Here is an 18104-nt window from a genome sequence, read left to right as displayed (position 1 = left end):
CTAGGAATCTACTCACTGTATATTTCAATTTTATATATAGTGATCAGTTTTTTATTTTGTTTTAAAAGAATGAAATACTTTTAAATAGTCCTATAATTTTACATATGAAGTCAATTAGTGTTATCTTAAAATGCTACTGTTTTTAGTGTAATCCATTGTTACAAAAAGTCCCTTTTCACCCTTGTTTTTATACAACATTTTAATTGAATTATCGATATAAACGCAGAAAGACATTTCTCACAAATAATTCGTGTAATATTCTTTGTATTGATAGTGCCAGATTAGGGCTTGTGACACATTTTGGTTTCTATGAAATTATTGAAAAGCTAATGTGTGCTATCTATTCTTATCTTCATTGAAAGTCTCTCATTCACAAGGACTTTGACAGTGAACACATAATAGCTGTGTTTACATGTAATGAATTGAAACTTCATTTTAGAATCTGGATCCTTTCTGAATTCAGTACTCTAAAAATGTTTCCTACGCAGATTCCGATGGAAGTGGATTCTTGGTGCACCTGCTGCTCATTCAGCACCTAGTACAGAAGTGTAAACTAGATGCCAGGGGACTGGGCTTGCCAGAACAGAGAGAAGATAAAAGACAGCAACAGTTTTAAAGAGATGCTTCCTAGTGGCACAAAGTATCATTAATTTGTTCCAAGCAAATATTAAAAACCTACACCACCATGTCATTCTGAGGGACATGCTCATTGACTGCAAGATCTGAAACATGCGCAGGAAACAGTCCCTGCAGCTGTGCCAGAAAAGCCAGGTGCTTGGGAAACGCCTTCTTTCTTATCCAATTCCGCACACCTGCTGGATAGATAAAGTCAAAACAAGCGTCCAAAGGTAGTCATCAAATCAAGGTAGACTTGATAAATTTTTCAGAGTTCCAGTAGGTAGGAGTATACTGAAGATGTCATCCATCTTTATTCCTTATCCATTCTGAATGATTTCTATTTCTTTTAAAGCTTGATTCTCCACACTAAAACTCTTTTCTGTTTCCTGGGGATTGTAATTATGCTCAGAAACCAAGGGTCTTGTAGATGAGATACGAAACATCTCCTGTACGTGCCATTTCAAAACAAAATCTTCAATTTCATTGTGCATGCAGGTGGCAGTTCTGACACAAGCCAGTTCTGTCATCCTGGGAAGAAGAAAAACAACCCACAATTCAAACCTTACTTCTCTTCAGAATGAGAGAGATGGAGTAGGTATAGAAGCAGGGATAGATTGAAAGAGAACTGAATGAAGCTAGAAAAATATATATACATATCAGGAAAGGCTGAGGGAAGACTCAGAGATGAGGAGACTCGTGGGCAGAAAAGACTGTGTTTTCCGTTATGTCGATGATCATCGTAATTTCCTTTCCTTGAACTCATTTAAAGGTGGTACTTTGGAAAACTTGGCCGCAAAGATGCCGAGCGACAGCTTCTGTCCTTTGGAAACCCAAGAGGTACCTTTCTTATCCGTGAGAGCGAAACCACCAAAGGTAAGATAAGGACTTGAAGAAGTTGGCTTGTCATTCAGATCTGTGGATTAGTGAGAGGGGGTGAAAGGCTTAGCTCTGATGTACAAACATTTTACAATGGCACATCTCCTCCCTGCCTTGTGAGTGGAGTTCTGTTTTCATTTTCCCCTTGAGGCTCTACAGAAGCTCAAAATTGAGATTTCCTCCTGCAGTGGGCACAGGGCAGACCCCCTTCCCCTCCCTGATACACAGATCAGTTTCAGAAGTTCTTTAAAGTTAGGATTTTTTGAAGTTCTTAGTTCCTCAGGTGCAAGTCATACAGGTTGTTTTGTTTTCATTTTGTTTTGCTTTTTTAGTAACTGAGGACCGTCTCTCTACCTTGCTGTTATGTAACAACTTGTTAAAGTCCAGAAGAGGAGATAGGTCAAGGCGGGGAAAGTGAGCTGGCGTCCTGACTTGAATGTCAGACCCTGATTATGCCCGTACAGAGTTATGCAGCAGAACTGTGAAGCTCACACTAGAGATTGCCCATGGATTTCTTTTGTACAGGCTGCTAGCCCTGTCTCCCCCATCCCCAGGGAGACGTACCCAGGGAGGCACTCCAGTTAACTGGAGTCGGGATTTCTCTTGATCTTCTCCTGCAGGAATTGCGTCCATGCTGTATTAGGCAATACAAAGGTACCAAAGAGAGGATGTTAGAAAAATAGCTGAGAAGCCTCCTGTCTCAAGGGCAGAATTATTTTGTTGCTAAAAAAAATAGTGATGGAGTCAGTGTGTGAGTATGTGTGTGTACATGATCGTTATTTAATCAGTGTAGTCAAGTGAAGGAGACCTAAAAGATGATCTAACTAATAGTCAAAATAATCAATGCTGCTACTGCTTACGCTCTGCATATTTATCAGGTGCCTATTCACTTTCTATCCGTGATTGGGATGATATGAAGGGAGACCATGTCAAACATTATAAAATTCGCAAACTTGACAATGGCGGATACTATATCACCACCCGGGCCCAGTTTGAAACCCTTCAGCAGCTTGTACAGCATTACTCAGGTAACCTTAACTCTGACTATGTATTAGCGGTTTAAATGCTAGAGGGATAGTTAGGCACAGAGCTCCAAAACAGAAGGGAAACGGAGGAGGGGTATATAAAGTCTAGTCAAATCGGGGTTTTTTTGTTTTGTTTTGCCAGCCCCTGACAGTGGAGCGTGACTGAATGTCCCTACTGCGGCTCTGCCAATTCTTAGGAGTCCCGTATGGTTGTCAGAAGATTGTATAACATTCTGGTTCTCCCAAGTAGAAAGCAGTCCATTAAATCTTTAAAGTTGTTTGTATTTTTCATCTCCACCCTAAAATCCTTGCCAGTTACCTTTTCCCACTCCCCTTCCTGCAAAAGGAAGAAGGAAGGGTCAGTGGGAAGATACTTCCATGGGGACTGCTTCGGGTAGCAGTGGGTCCCTGCCGTCACCTCACACCCGGGACAGCTGAGTCTGCATTTCGTGCCGGTGACAGGGTTGTCAATCCATTGGTCAGGTTCTGCTTCCCCACCGGTACTTCCGTTTCCTAACTAGAGTTGGACTTATGTGACCTGTACCCCTTTCATGTATTATAACTGTCATGTTGAACTTTTTAAAGGTAGACTAGTCTCTGTCCCAATAAGCACATGTCAATATTATTCTCTTATTTGCAAACAAAATTATCAGGTGAATACGTATGCAGCTTGTACCTTTTATTAAAGAGTGTGGTCTTACGTAAAATTGCTCAATTGCTTGCTTTCTCTCCTTGGTTCGCTTCCAACTATACAGTACATATCCACCCATGAATATAGATACAGGTACACATACGCAGATGCAGGTCTATATCGCATTAAGCCCAGGAGGTTTTTGTGTGACCCATGTGTTTGGCATTGTTCCACCCAGCAATGGCACAAAGCCAGAATCGTATCATTTTTACCTCTGCTGTTGCTGTGCACATTCACTGAAAAATACATGTGGGAGGTTTTTTAGTATTTAAAAAAAAAAAGCAGTCTTTTGAAAACAATAAGAAATGCCTGTATACTGATCCTGCTCGCTAATGAGCAATCAAATACATAGCAGTACTTGATACTGGTTGGTGCAGGCATCGGCTGTCTTGGTTTATGTGATGCTAATGAAATAGTTGACAGAAATGGAGCTGAGTATCTCCTTCAGATCAAATGATATACTGAAAATGTCTGCATGTTGTAAGGATTTTTCAGATGCTGAAATACATTTCATTATAGCCAAACATCAGCAGGATCCCCGGGGTTTGGATTATTTGAAAATATTGTGTTGAAAAGGGCACAATATTGTGTTCCTAAAGCTGGAAGGAGAGAAGGGATATGAAGAACAACAGATATTTTTTAATCTCAGGGGGAAAAAGCCATCTCAAGTTACATTTGTTTTTATGTTGGCTTTTCCTCTTCCCTCTTTTTCTTTTGTCCAGAAAATGGCTTTGAAATTTTGGCACATAAATAATTTCCTGCCTAAACATCTCAGAACCTGATTCCCTCAGAAAGAGAGACAGAGACAGAGACAGAGACAGAGAGAGACAGTTCCGAGAGATGAGGCAACAGTGCCATGTTTGATTTGCCTGGATCTGAGGATTTCCAGAGAGTGGGGTCTCTCTCCACCTGCAAGCTAGACTCTGTGCTGTTTTTGTCGCTTCCCTGAATTCTTACTATTCATTACCACCTCTCATCTGATTTTAAACTTGATGTTTAGTCAATTTCCCCTTACTATTGCTAGATCCTAAAAGGTATATTCTTTTAGAAAAGAAAGGAAGGGGGGAAGCCTCCCAGTAACCTTTTGAGTGATAACTACTGTTTTCCTTTCTATTTCAACATCATTGAACTTCTTTGAATGTTAGTTTCCATTCTTTCGCCTTTCAATCCAGACTCCTAAATTACATATAGGAGAGTGTTATAAAGGTATTTTTTTTTAAATAGAAAGTCACAAAAAAGCAGTACAAGCATGTCTCACTGGTAGAATGAAGTCAGAATGCCAAAGAAATCTCCAGAGAAATGTGACATTTTCCCCTCCAGGTCTAATCTTCAACCTTACTCATTCATAACATTCCATTCTATGAAAGAATCCTGTACTGAAGTTGCAGATTGAAACATTCATACCAGAGAGATCCCCATTTCCCTAGGATATCCAGTTACCAGAGGGAGAAAAGGACAGTCACGCTGACATGCTTTAGTCCAAATGCACTTTTTGAAATCACTAAAGGCGTTTTTAGCATTCCAAAAGACATGTCATTGGTACCTTGGCTGAAAACAGTTTTCTTCCTTAGTGAGTGCAGAAATCAAAACAGTCTGTATCTGTGCATAGACCACGTACACCTGGTGACACAGAGTAGTCCTAAGTTGAAATGCCCCCATCCCACTTCTAGTGAATGTGTTTCACCGTGTGGTGTCTAATCTGGGTGTGGACACAGGCTGCGCAGGTATGCTGTGCACCGGGGGGTGTGGGTTTGCACTTGTGCATGTTGTTGTTACATGTATTCTGCTCTTTTCTCCTCTCCTGCTGCTGCCCCTGCTCCATCAGAGAGAGCCGCAGGTCTCTGCTGCCGCCTAGTAGTCCCCTGTCACAAAGGGATGCCAAGGCTTACCGATCTGTCTGTCAAAACCAAAGATGTCTGGGAAATCCCTCGAGAATCCCTGCAGTTGATCAAGAGACTGGGAAATGGGCAGTTTGGGGAAGTATGGATGGGTATGCTGAGACTCAGTTACTCTATTATTAGCTTCCTGGTTTGGAAATCCCAAACATCAAAGATGGAAGGTGACAATAGAGATTTTATGACCTGGAAGAAAGTTCGAATTACTCTAAATGGGGAATAATGATTTTGATTCAAAATGCTACAATTTCTAGAGAAAAAAAGAGATAAGTTGGATTGGCAGAACACCAAGGTGGTGGTGCTATTACATGAGCCTCAGTTCATAAACCAATGCAATGGTAGGAGGTGAGCTCCAGCCTACAAAACGTGCCTTGCCTCTGTTTCCAGTGACAAATATTTGTTGAAAGTCACCCTGTAGGGCAAGTCACCTTCCATCTTTCCTAGTGCATGCAAGATTATGGATTATAAGGACTGTGTTTTCTTTATTAATTCCCTTTCCTGTAGAGAAAGCTGATGGTTTGTGTTTTAACTTAACTGTGATTTCATCGAGTTGTGCCCCACAAACTTCTGGATTGGCTAAAGATGCGTGGGAAGTTGCACGTGATTCGTTGTTTCTGGAGAAGAAGCTGGGGCAGGGGTGTTTCGCTGAAGTGTGGCTTGGTAAGGCAGAGGGCACATTTTGTTTTGGCTGCATCTCAAAGCCAATCAAAAGGACAGTTTTGAACAAAAATACACACATAACCATTAGGACAAAGACATTTAACCTGGATAAATAGATGGCTACAGGCAATCCATATTTTCAGAATGTGGTGATACCTGGCTGTGTTCAGCCTTTCTACTCCATGTGGTCAATTAAGCACCTGCCCAGCTAGAAACCAATACACTATGGATGTGGTATTTTCCTAAGAAATGGGAAGGTAAGATGCTATATATGGGCCGCAGTAAAACCATGGGTTTTTTTGCTCACTAGGCCTGTTTTGAAACCTGCTGAGCTGATTATCCATTAATAAGAGGCTTTTTTAATATCTTTGAACCTCAGTTCTCTCATCTGTAAATTGAACTGGTACCTCCTTCCTAGGATTGTTTTCAGGATTATATGGGATAATATGTTTAAGGTCCCTTCTAAAGAGTAGGTGGTCCCTTGGAATTGCTTTTGTAATCACTTTGGGTCAGTTCTAGTTTTGCTTAGAAGCAATAAGTGGAATTAAGCCCTACCCAAAGATGTTTGTCAATAAAACAATACTAAAGCCTTCTTCAGGTCTAATAAAAACAACATAAATAGGTGTAGAGGTCTTTCTGTAAAAGACGGCGTAACAAGCCGTAAGTACTGTACAGATATATGTACATAGATATGTACATAGTTTGATAGAAGCCTTAATAGACAGAATACAGAAATATACTCAGATACACACATAGATAAACATGCATTCACTGTTATAGTAAATTCAGATTACTGTGTCCTTCACTGGACTTCCAGTATTGTAAGAAATATTTCTATTTTCTTCCCCGTTATTTACGCAATTCATAATTGAAGTTGTGGATTCCAAGGATTTTAATCAAAGCATTCACACAGTCAGGGAGAATTGGACCCTATAAGAAAATTTATTTTCAAACTTTTAATTATCAATTTTAAATCATTACCCAGACAGCTAAAATTTTGTTTCCCGTGATATGTAAAACAACACACCACCAAAATCAGAATGGATGTCTGTAATTACCCAGGTTACTGTTTGAGAGGATCTCACAGTACTTAAATTTTGGGATTGCTGAGACTCCAGTCATAAAGATCCACTTACACATTGTCAAATTTCCCATTTACTCTTAGAGGCAGGTACTTTATGGTATTTAAACCACTGGTTCTTCCACAATTTATATTTTTGTAGGTTGCATGTAGTTGTAGGAACCACATTTTTAACAGAATAATAAAAATTGCTCCAATTTATAGAATTCTTAGATCCTAAAGTCATAAGTTAAATATAAAAATGAATCTTAATTTATATTAGTCTTCTCTTTTCTTTTCCCTCTATAAAATTATCCTTCAGAGCTAGGTATAGTGGCACATTCATGTCATCCCAGCACTCAGGCGGCTCAGGCTGGAGGACTGCCATGAGTTGAAGGCCAGCCTGGACTAGATAGTGAGTTCAAGGTCAGCCTGAACTGCATAGCAAGACCTTGTCTCAAAAAACAGTAAAAAGACAATAAAACTATCTTTCAAGTTAGAGGACTAACGGTAGAATCCACATAAAACCCAGTGTTTTGTTATGTTTTGTTTTAATTTAGGAGCTTAAAGAGATTCAACAGACAATCCAATCCCATTCCTGTATTTAACAGATGATATAACTGACCATGATCATAAACTACCCCTTGCCTTTGGAACAGCTAGATTTTTTCACATGGGAAGTTTTAAACAGCTCTGTTTCTTGAGCCAGGGATTTAGCTCAGTGGTGCTGCTGCCTGCCTCGCAAGCACAAAGACCCGAGTTCAATCCCTGGAACCAAAAAAACATTAGTTTCTCCTTAGCTGCCAGTTCACCTGATAGGAGCCATTGCTCTTATCATGGCTGATCATTAATGAACCTGAGGCGCGTGCCTGGCTTGGGGGAAGGATTGGCAAGGAGCTGTGAGCCCTTGCTAGTGCTTATCTGCATGCTTACTTAGCTGAACTGCTCAAGGTCTCGGTCAAGTAGCCCATCCACTGCAGACAGCTGAAAGCCTAGTCAGTTTCAGTGTTCCCCTAATGTCTTGAACACTGTAACCCACAAAATGAAACTTTGTCTAATTTTATCTACACTCACGCCATGATCCAGGGAATGGCTATTGGATTGTCAGGACTGTTCTAAACCCTGGACATTCTGCATTGTTAAACAAGGGGTCCAGTATTTTTTATGTAAATTTGTAAGCATATGGCTGAGCCAGACAGGCACAGACAGATAAAAATTGAAAAAAAAAAAGTAAATAATACAGCCATAGCCATAAGTAAATTCACTTTCCCTAATGAAATACTTGACAGAGTCCTTACAAATTGACTGTCTTTGCTCACAAAAACTAAATTAAGTGTTTAAAACTTAAAATCTGGCTTTAGCTATTAGTCTGAGTTCTTGTTCCCACCAAAACAGGATCTATGGTTTGACTTAATATTGTGGGATGTTTGTAGGTACCTGGAATGGAAACACAAAAGTAGCCATAAAGACTCTTAAACCAGGCACAATGTCCCCTGAATCGTTCCTGGAGGAAGCACAGATCATGAAGAAGCTGAAGCATGACAAGTTGGTCCAGCTGTATGCGGTGGTGTCTGAAGAGCCCATCTACATTGTCACCGAGTACATGAATAAAGGTCGGGTGATTCTTCTCCTGTCTCCACCCTACACTGACTGAGGGGCTGTTTCAGGAAGAGAAATCCAGCTGCCTGCTTGCTTTTGTCCCTAGTTTCTGCAGGAGTCTGACATTCCCATCAGTCATGAGCACGCTTTTAAAACAGACTAACCTTGGCTTGATCCCCAACCCTTGTGAAATGCAGTGCCATTGCATGTTGCGTGTGTCAGGAATTCAAGTTTCTTTCCATAATTACAACATTCACTTTAATATTAGGGGTTGATACAGAGGCTTTGATTATTTGCTTTGACTTGGGACGCAGTGACTTCTGTTAAAATTTCCTTTTTATAGAGCTAAACAATATCAGCTACTGATTTCTGGACTAAGTTTAGTCTCCATCGTTTCAACATCTTCGGGTTATATCAGATCTTCATCTGATGTATATTTTAGTTGTGTGTGTGTGTGTGTGTCTGTCTGTCTGTCTGTCTTTATAATCAAACCAGCATTGTGAGGCTAAGGCCAGAGATCACTTTGTTTTGGAAAAATAGATGAACAAAACAAGAAACAGCCTTAAAAGGTAATGTATTGTACATCAGAAGACACCAGTGTTTTTTGCTTTGCCATGTACTTTCTTATAAAATGTAATTGGAACTTTTCCCTGGCATATTGTTTGTCCTTTGTATCCAGGGTTATTTTGTAAATAACTTTATGATTAAAGCATTAAAAAAATCATTGATGGCCATCATGAACCTCCAGCTTCTGCAAATGATTATTTCTGTGTTACTTCTGAGCCTGCTTGGGCTCCCTTGCGACACTGGCTCTGATGCTCCAGCTGTTTTGTTTCAGAGGTCTGATTTAAGGCTTGGCTGGCTGTGTTCTAGTTAGAGGGAGCTGCCTGCCCCACACATATTCCTCACATATCCTTTTCTTGACTTAAAATCTGTAGGTAAGCTAGGGTGGTAATTCTCAACCTCACATTGTGCAAGAATCACCAGGAGGGCTTCTTAAAACACAGGCTTCCGGCTGGGGATTTAGTTCAGTAGCACGCCTGCTTTGCAAACTCAAGGTCCTGAGTTCAATCCCCAGTACCAAAAAAATAAAAAATAAAAACACAGGCTTCTGAGCCCAACCTCCAGACTTTCTGGCTCAGTAGGCCTGGGTGTGCCTGAGAATGTGAGTTTCCAGCAAGCCTGCTGGTTATGTTGCTGCCAGCCCCAGCCCAGGACCACATTTTTGGACCATTCAACTGGACTGAATTTTCCCTATATCATTTCCTTTGTGCAGTTCTGACTGGGGAATGAGCTTCAAGTAGTACAGATCCCCACATGCTCCTTGTGAGATAAAGGATATTGAGTTTAATTTCGTCTACTTTTGTCGGGTTTTTTTGTTATCTTCAGAAATGAAATCAATACTGTTTATTTTCAAAAGATAAAACTTGCCTTGCAGTGCATAGAATTTTTTTGGCCCTAGTTCCCTATATAAACCCTTTTTTTGATAGTATTATTCCATTCAACTATCTTTCACTTATAGTAAAAAAACCAAATACAGCCTTCTGTTGGGGATTTTTATCTTTCAAAGTAAATTGAAATGGTTTTATGTTTTGTTCATAGGAAGTTTACTTGATTTCTTGAAAGATGGTGAAGGAAGAGCTCTGAAATTACCAAATCTTGTGGATATGGCAGCACAGGTAGGGCCCAGTGGTATCTGATTCGCGCCACGGATGTAACAGCATCACAGCGCCTCGGGCCGTGGTGTAATGGGTGTCCCTCTCTCCTGACTTCCACAGGTTGCTGCAGGAATGGCTTACATTGAGCGCATGAATTATATCCACAGAGACCTGCGATCAGCAAACATCCTAGTGGGGAATGGACTAATTTGCAAGATAGCTGACTTTGGATTGGCCCGGTTAATTGAAGACAATGAGTACACAGCAAGACAAGGTGAGCACTGGAATGGCGATGTCTCAGGATAGCATCTTTGCAAATAGTGTATCTATTTATTGCATAAGTCTTTCCCCCTTCCTTTTCCTTCCTAGAGAAAATATTTGAAATGTCATTCTTTTGCTGGGTTGTTTTGTTTTTTTTTCCTTTTTGATCTGGCAGGAGTTTGACATCTCTGCAGGTGGAAGACTGCAGTGTGCTTAGCAGATGGATGAGGTATTTACTGTGTTTCAGTGAGTGCTGTCCACTCCTATGGTCCTTCTGCTCATGCCACCCTCCTCACAGAATCCAGACCCAAGGTAATCTGCTTCTGAACAAAGAGGGCTATGGAAAGCCAAGGGATAAGTCAAGTTCAAGCTCAGTGCTCACACAAAGTCCCGGGAGAGAACAGAAGGCACACTCAAAATGGAGGTGTTCATGGAGGGGCCTCTACAAAAGCACAGGCAAGGTTTAGGGAAACAGCGGGTCATGGTACAGTGACTCAGAGCTAGTGAAGCAACAGAGCCAGAGCCTGAATGGTAAAGGGCAGGGATGGAGAGCAGAAGTGAGAGCAAGAAGGCCTCCTGGTAGAGAAGAGGTGAGATGCGGGGACGCATTTGAGATTAATCCAGATCTCACTCTCCTGCCAGCTTCTGGGCCTCCTGCCAGGCCCAGCCAGAAGCCAGAGGTCAGAAGAGCCTGTTGGTGAATTTTCATGGGTCCAGGCGGGAAAGAAGGGTAGAAGGTCTGTGGATAGAAACCGTGAAGTCCCTCAGAAAGCCCCACCCTCCAGCATCTTCTGCCTCACCTCTGCAGAAACTCATAGAAGTAAAACACAGCCCAACCTAGCAGCTACTCCAGGAAGGCAGCAGTGGGGGTACAGTGAGAGCACCAGATGCCAGGAAGGAATTCCCGGGGGCATCTTCTGTCTTCTCGGATCCTCCCAAAGTAGGAATTAAGTAGGAAAGCTGTAAGTATAGGCTCCTATGTGGATTATAATGTCAGGAACGGGGGAAAAGGGGGAAGCTTTCATGGTTGTTGTTAACTGACGTCTCATCATTCCAAGCAAAGCTGAGCATTGGCTGGAACACGGGACAGGGTAGTAGTGCTTTCTGCAGAATTTTATAAGGGCCATCTCTGGAATTCTTTTCCTTCTCCTCTCTCTTCTGATTCTTCATTTTATGCCAGTTCTTTCCTCCTGTTATTAGACTCTAAGAATAGAAACATTCTTAACAGTTTCAAGTCTTGAGGAAAAATGTTAAACTGAGACCCTGGCTGGTACAGATACCAGCCAAATGCTCGATAACATGTTGGTCAGACAGCTCAGCTATTTGAATTTCCCCAACACGTGGCAGCTCTTGTCCTGGAGCCAAATGCCCGCGCAGTGAGCACATACACGCGCGCAGATCCAGATGGCTGCCGAACCGCTAATCGAAGGCACCCAGCAGTCTTGATTGGCACGGCAGTGCAGAGGGGAGTGTGGACCTGACTTTGAGGCAAGGTGAACCAAGGGTGTCTAAGTGACCATGGTCTGAGCCCCAGCCTTTGTGACCCCCTCAGAGCTGGTAAGAGAGCAGGCCAACAACATTGTGAGACTTAAACGTTCGGTTTAGGAAGGGCTGACGTGGAAACAGACAAGCTTTCTTCTGTGTGTGAGTCCCAGTTGCAGAGGTACAGTTCAGGATTCCTTTCTTCTCATTGACCAGACTCGGAACTCTGGAGCTGATGGTTGATTCCCTTGAACCATTAATAAAGAGAAGGTTATGAGGCCAGAAGCCAGCACATGCTGGGTGGATGTGCTCATGAGCCCTGGGATTCAGCTTCACATCATTCGCTGGGGAGGCCCCTGGGAGCCCTGGATGAATAGTGATCCCCAGACTCCGCCCTCAGCCCTGACCACTCAGCCTCCTCCCCCATTCTCCTGATGGTTTTTCAGGTGTCCCCACCTCCACCATGCCCCCGGGCTGCCTGACCTCCTCTCCGAGGGTCAGCCCCTCACCCTTTGCTCCACTTTTGCTTTATTTAATTTCCCATCAGAAGACCCCAGCTTTCCCTGCTGGAATGTTTTTTCTTTATTTCTTTCCTTTCCCAAGCATCTTTAAATGCATGCCAAACACTGGAAAGACATAAGTGAGGAAAAATAAATGAATTTATAGGGAATTGAGCTGGGGGGTGAGAGGAACAAAGCTTGTAGAGCCCCCAGGATTTCCAAAAAGAATAAAAGAAATACTGTCCTACAACAGAGGGAAAGAAAGGGGCAGGGGCACCTGTGAAATAGCTCCAAGTACCTAGCCTGCGAGAGGAGAAGAATGGATGGGGAGTAAAACAATAGAAACAGACTCAGAGGGGTTAAGTCACTTGTACAGAGTCACACAGTAGGAAAACAGCAGCCAGAATTTGAATCTGAATCTAGTTTGAAGAATCGCTTACCTTCTTGCATTTACCCTCTTAAACTATGCTCACTGCCTTTCATCAAGACAATGATTAAAAGAACAGAAAGTGAAACGGAAAGGGTTCGACTAAGTCCCTTTTTCTCTTTTATGGGAGAGTTTTAAGGAACCCCGTCTGACTTGCATGTGAGGGCAGTTTTCATTTTCCATTGCGGGGACAACCGAGCTGCTTATAAAATTCATCTCAGGGACCCACCCCGCCCCATCTCTTCAGGAGGCAGAAAGGGCCTCGCGTGTATCTGCTGGTATATTCTGCAGATGGCATGCATGCTGCATGCTGAAGTTTCTGCTGGGGATTAATCAGCTCCTCCAGACAGCTGGTCCGTGTGCCTAATATTTGCAAGTTGGGTTTTATGTTACCCGCAGGCCACAGCCATACTGCATCTTGATTATGGAAGTGTAGGCAGTGTTCAGAAATTTGTGCCAAACGCAGATATTTTAGGACCATAAATGACAGTTGTTTGCAAAACAGTTGTGAGTTTCCCATCTCAGGGTGCAGTGAAATGTCTGTCACCCTGTCTGAGCGCGGAGGTCTGATAGCACACAGTAGAAGCATGGTTAGGGTTTGGAGCTGCGTGGCATGTGTGTCCTTTCCTCCTGCCACCCCCTGCCCACTCTTGTACTGTGAGCCGAAGCCCTGTGTTCAGGAAGAGGTCGAGACCAGACCGTGTGCCTGTGGGGGTGGTCCTCCACTGACAGCATTCTGGAGAGCACTAGAAATGATTTGAAATTGCTCATTCTCCACTGCGTGGGCATCTCACTCGATTAGAACAAATAATCCTTACTCGTAAAACTTTGGCTGAAGTCTGCCCATTTAGGATCTCAAAATAATGCTAAAAATACCAGTTATTATTACAGTGCCCTGTCAGTGAAAGGGACTTTGCTAAGAGTTGCTGGTATAAAGAAGCTAGGCCACATACGGTGGCCTATGCCTGAGTTGCAGCTACTAGGAGGGTGGGTGGGCAGACTATTTGAGTTCACGAGCTTGAGACCAGCCTAGGCAACGTAAGGAGAAATACATAAATGACTTTTAAATATATATGAAGAAGAGTTAGCAGCCTGTGACCAGGCCAGGGGCCGTCGGTAGGCATGAGGAGGATCACTTAGGAGCCCAGAAGTCACACAGAGGGTTTGAAACCCAACCCTTCCCATCTATTGACCTGGATCTTTGGGCAAGTTATTTAATTTTTCCACATGTAACCTGTAAAATATAAATGCATCTCACCTGCTTTGTGCATTTTTTTCAAAGGTTAAGTGAAATAATTTGTGTAGTGTTCAGCCCAGTGCCCAGTATAGAGCAGTAAGTAAATGTTACTTCTTATTATTATTTTATCCTACATAAGACTAGGATACTGAGAATAAACAATTGAAAAAATGGGTTGTAGGTGCCATGGAAAAGCTCAAACACTATTGATGCAAAGGAAAGAGTCACCAAAGGCAGTTCCCAGGTAGTCAAATGTGAACAGTTGTAAGAATGGAGTTATTACCAACAGAAGCAAATGGTTCAGGAAGAAGCATTTTCTTTCAGAAAGGGAGGATGGGGATTTGGGATTGGTTGAGCTTGAGGCAGCTGCAGTGGTTCATCAAAAAACAGAAGGTTGCCACCTGCCTCACAAGCACAAGGTCCCACTCTCGATGCTTGGTACAAAAAAAAAAAAAACGATCAGCCAAGTGTCCTCACCTGATGCCATGGCCACAGCTGTGCCCTGCACCCCATCTCCCCCCTCCTTTGTCAACTGCCCTGTCCCCCAGAGTGTCTTCATAGCCAACTCCCAGCCAATGCCCCCAGACCCTTCCAGAGCTAATCGCAGCCCCTGCCTGGGCTACAGGCGCCTGAAGATCTGTGCCTATGCTGTCATCCTCACACTGCACTGCTGTGTGTAACTGACCTCTGGTGACCAGCAGCATCCTGTTCCAGGGACTCACAGCCCCTCCAGCCACCAGCTCCTCCATACAGCAGATGAGAAGCAGAGCGAGAATTCTCTTCTGCCTTGCTGTGTGTTCATAAACTTTCAGGAAGCTTGGTGCTGATTTCATCCTAATCGGTTCAGATAGCCCTGACAAGTGTAAGAATGCTATAACTTGCTTTTGTGAACACTGTCATTTTTGTTTTGAGCCATAACATTCACACAGTAAAGTAAGCCAGTCAGGGATGTTTATAGACATGTATGCACCAGAAACCATCCCACAAAGGAAGATTCGTGTTGGAAGACCTGCCAGTCCCAGTCCCAGTCAGTCAGTGTCACCCTGCTTGGCTCCTTTCCCTTTAGCATGCATGTGTGGGAGCCTCGTCCATTTGCTGTGTGTAACCATCATTCTTTCGTTCTCCTGGCTGAGTGGTATTCCAGTGTTGTAGCTACATCGCAGTTCACCCATTCTGCTGTCCGTGAGCAGTGGGGAATTTTCAGCCTTGGGACCTTTATGACAGAGTTGCTGTGGAGGCGGAAGTGTGTCCTCATGTATCCAGGGTACGTTCCCAAGAGTGGAAGAGCTAGTTACATGCAAGGCTGAGCCAGGCAGTTGTCAGTGCTGCCTCACAGATTTGGTGGATATGACTCTAAAGGAGAATATGCAGTTAGTGTGCTGTTGATCTTGTCAACTCTTGAGTATCGGTAGCGTTTCACACATCAACACAAGCGCGCGCGTACCCGCACGCGCACGCACACACACACACACACACACACGAACCCCCTCTCTGTGTGCTGTTGATCTTGTCAACTCTTGAGTATCGGTAGCGTTTCACACATCAACACAAGCGCGCGCGTACCCGCACGCGCACGCACACACACACACACACACACACGAACCTGCCCTGTCGTAGCAGTTCTGCTGAGTATACGTGCAACCAGTCCTATACCTTCTTTGTAGGATGACTTGGCCTGAAAACCAGCAAAGAGCCTTTGTGAGCACACAGCACATTGTAGGTATTTAGTGAATATTTGTGTATAGCAATGGAAATAGCCAAGAACAAACCCTCCCACCCTCATCTCAGACATGCTCTGCTGCTCTGTGAGCAGGGTGCACAACACTCCGTACATCAAACACTGTTATGGCTACAAGAACCTCCAGAAAGGATTGTGTGTCACCCTGATGTTCCCTACGCCGCACAAGATTGTCTTTGAGGCTAGCACAGACATTTTGGTGCTAGACAACCTGCATTCAGTGCTGACTCTCTGCACAAGTTCCACAGCATAAGTTCGGGCCTCGCAGAGCCTCAGCTTTCTCATCTGTAAAACAAAGTTGGTGTCAGTTACGTTTAAGGTGGCTGTAAGGGTTGGAGAAGATAATTAGTAGATGTAGGCGCTGTTGGTGTTGTTCACTCCTTCCCACTGTTTCTGTCAGCACTCTGTGTGCTGTCTTTTTGGATACCAGCCCTCCTTTGGTCTCTCACACACAGCCCCCTCTCCCCTCCAGCTGGAGGCTGGGCTGGATTGGGTAAGAGATTGTTCCACCAATTCAGATTACTGTGGTGTGAATCCCATCATTGCTGCTAATTTGATGTGAAGCCTTGAATAAGCTACTTAATGTCTCCAAGCTTTGTGTATAGACATTTCCTGCTCTGAAAACAGTTTTAATGATAGTTGTCTGTATCATGGAACTGATATATGGCTTTCCTGGGAGCAGACATAAATAAATGCTGAGTTAGTTGTAGGTCATAGCGACTAGTTGTAGTTGGTATTTGTAGTAACAGTATTTTTTTAAATTTTTATTGGCCCTGTGGACAAACATATTCTCTCTCTGTCTGTCTCTCTCTCTCTCTCTCTCTCTCTCTCTCTCTCTCTCTCTCTCTCCTCCCTCTCTCATGACTGTGCACACATACATGCTACATCGGGCCTTCCTGATCCACTCACTTCAGAGCTCCTGCTGTGTGGAGAATCTACCTCTATGCCTCTATAACTCTTCATTTGAATCATGAAGAACAGGAACATAGAGTTGCTCTGTGGTTTCCGTTTGTTTGTTTTGTAACTTCTAAATTAATGTCAGGATTGTTGCTGAGGAAGCAAATGTCAAGACAATGTAATCTTTGGATCTTTGGAGTATACTAAGAAATAGGGGTGTTTGGGACTTTGTATAAAACTGCCAGTTTGTGTATTAAATAGGAGAAGAAAAATGTGTCTCTTCAAATGTTCCCAGTATTGAGGGTTTAAATTGAATAGATTGTTGTCTGGAGGAAAATTCACTATAAATTAGACTACCAAGAATTCATGATTGTTACAGTTTTCATGTTAATTATTTCATGTTAAAAAAAATTGTTACTGCATAAATTAACACATTCTTTCATGGAGAACATATTTTAGAAAGATTTGTTACTTTAATAACTCTTTGTGTATTAGAAATCCCAGATGCCTATACTAATTAAATATAATCAAATTTTGGATTCAAAAAGCACAATGGCCATTTAACACAAACAGGCAGACAGCTAGGTTGATGAACACAGCCAGGAAGAAGTGGATCCCTGTTTCTTTTAGACTTTGAATTTCACAATTCAGAACCGGGAATTCAATTCCTGTCCTTCCTTTGTATTACAATGACTAGGGATTATTAGACCCAAAGCACCAGCTTTCCAGCTCTAGGGCTCCTGCAGAATTATTAATCAGCCACTTCTGAGGGCCCTGTAATCCGGTAGCAGATCAAGGCTGATCTCCCCGTGAGATGCCCTCCCTCTGCCCCCGTCAACAACAGTATCGCCATTCCCGCACAGTGTACTGTGACCTGAATAGCACATGTCAGAGAAGAGGGGGCTGTTAATTATTGAATTTAATTCCTTCCATACTAGGGAAGCAAACTACCCTCTGATGAAAAGCAAACCCTTTCCAAAGCAAACCATTGTGTCAGGAAATTCACGTGTTCCTAACTTGAACCGTGAAAAGCCACCATGAAATAAGCACGCCACGGTCCCGTGTCCATGTAGGGAGTTCATCATTATGAGGGCTGTTCGGGGAGAAGCTCAGCCTCCCAGCAGGGCCTCTGCCCTCCCAGAGGTCACACACTTGTTCTGCTGAGCTGAGCTGCGTGCAGAAACCACACTGCTTGTCTTCCAGCCTCTCAGAGCCGACTTTGGTACACTTCCGTCACCAGGCAGAAATCACCTTCATTTGTATTCCACCGGTTCAAGCGCCCAGCTTCCTCCAGCATCTCTGGGAGGGACTGACTGCTTTGTTTATCTGCTGAGCCACCACTGCAGGCCCAGATTAATAGTCAGGGGGAGCAGGTCAGACAGGCAGGAAAATGGAGATGAACGGTAGCAAGCATCCATTTCCCTCCTAGAAAGGATGTGGTGTAAGCCAGATTAAAATGAAAGGGCACTTTAAATCACAC

The 18104-nt window shown here is 43.1% G+C and overlaps 1 protein-coding gene across 3 annotated transcripts in view; it reads left to right on the top strand.

The window, feature by feature from the left end:
* Fyn (FYN proto-oncogene, Src family tyrosine kinase) overlaps positions 1-18104 on the top strand; it is a 182634-nt gene that overhangs the window by 141885 nt on the left and 22645 nt on the right. For 2 of the 3 annotated variants that reach the window (XM_010630839.2, XM_010630840.3), the window contains 6 exons: positions 1388-1491; positions 2373-2522; positions 5036-5200; positions 8259-8438; positions 10027-10103; positions 10203-10356. In XM_010630839.2, coding sequence (XP_010629141.1) covers positions 1388-1491; positions 2373-2522; positions 5036-5200; positions 8259-8438; positions 10027-10103; positions 10203-10356 — 830 coding nt within the window. Of the gene's footprint in view, positions 1-1387; positions 1492-2372; positions 2523-5035; positions 5201-5609; positions 5766-8258; positions 8439-10026; positions 10104-10202; positions 10357-18104 lie in introns of all 3 variants that reach the window. The other variant, XM_010630841.2, reaches the window with a different exon arrangement.

The sequence above is a fragment of the Fukomys damarensis genome, unplaced genomic scaffold (assembly GCF_012274545.1).
Source record: "Fukomys damarensis isolate Sample0158 unplaced genomic scaffold, DMR_v1.0_HiC HiC_scaffold_14, whole genome shotgun sequence".
Lineage (NCBI taxonomy): Eukaryota > Metazoa > Chordata > Mammalia > Rodentia > Bathyergidae > Fukomys > Fukomys damarensis.
The sequence above is the reverse complement of the archived record's forward strand: the minus strand, read 5'-3'. Positions and strand labels throughout refer to the sequence as shown.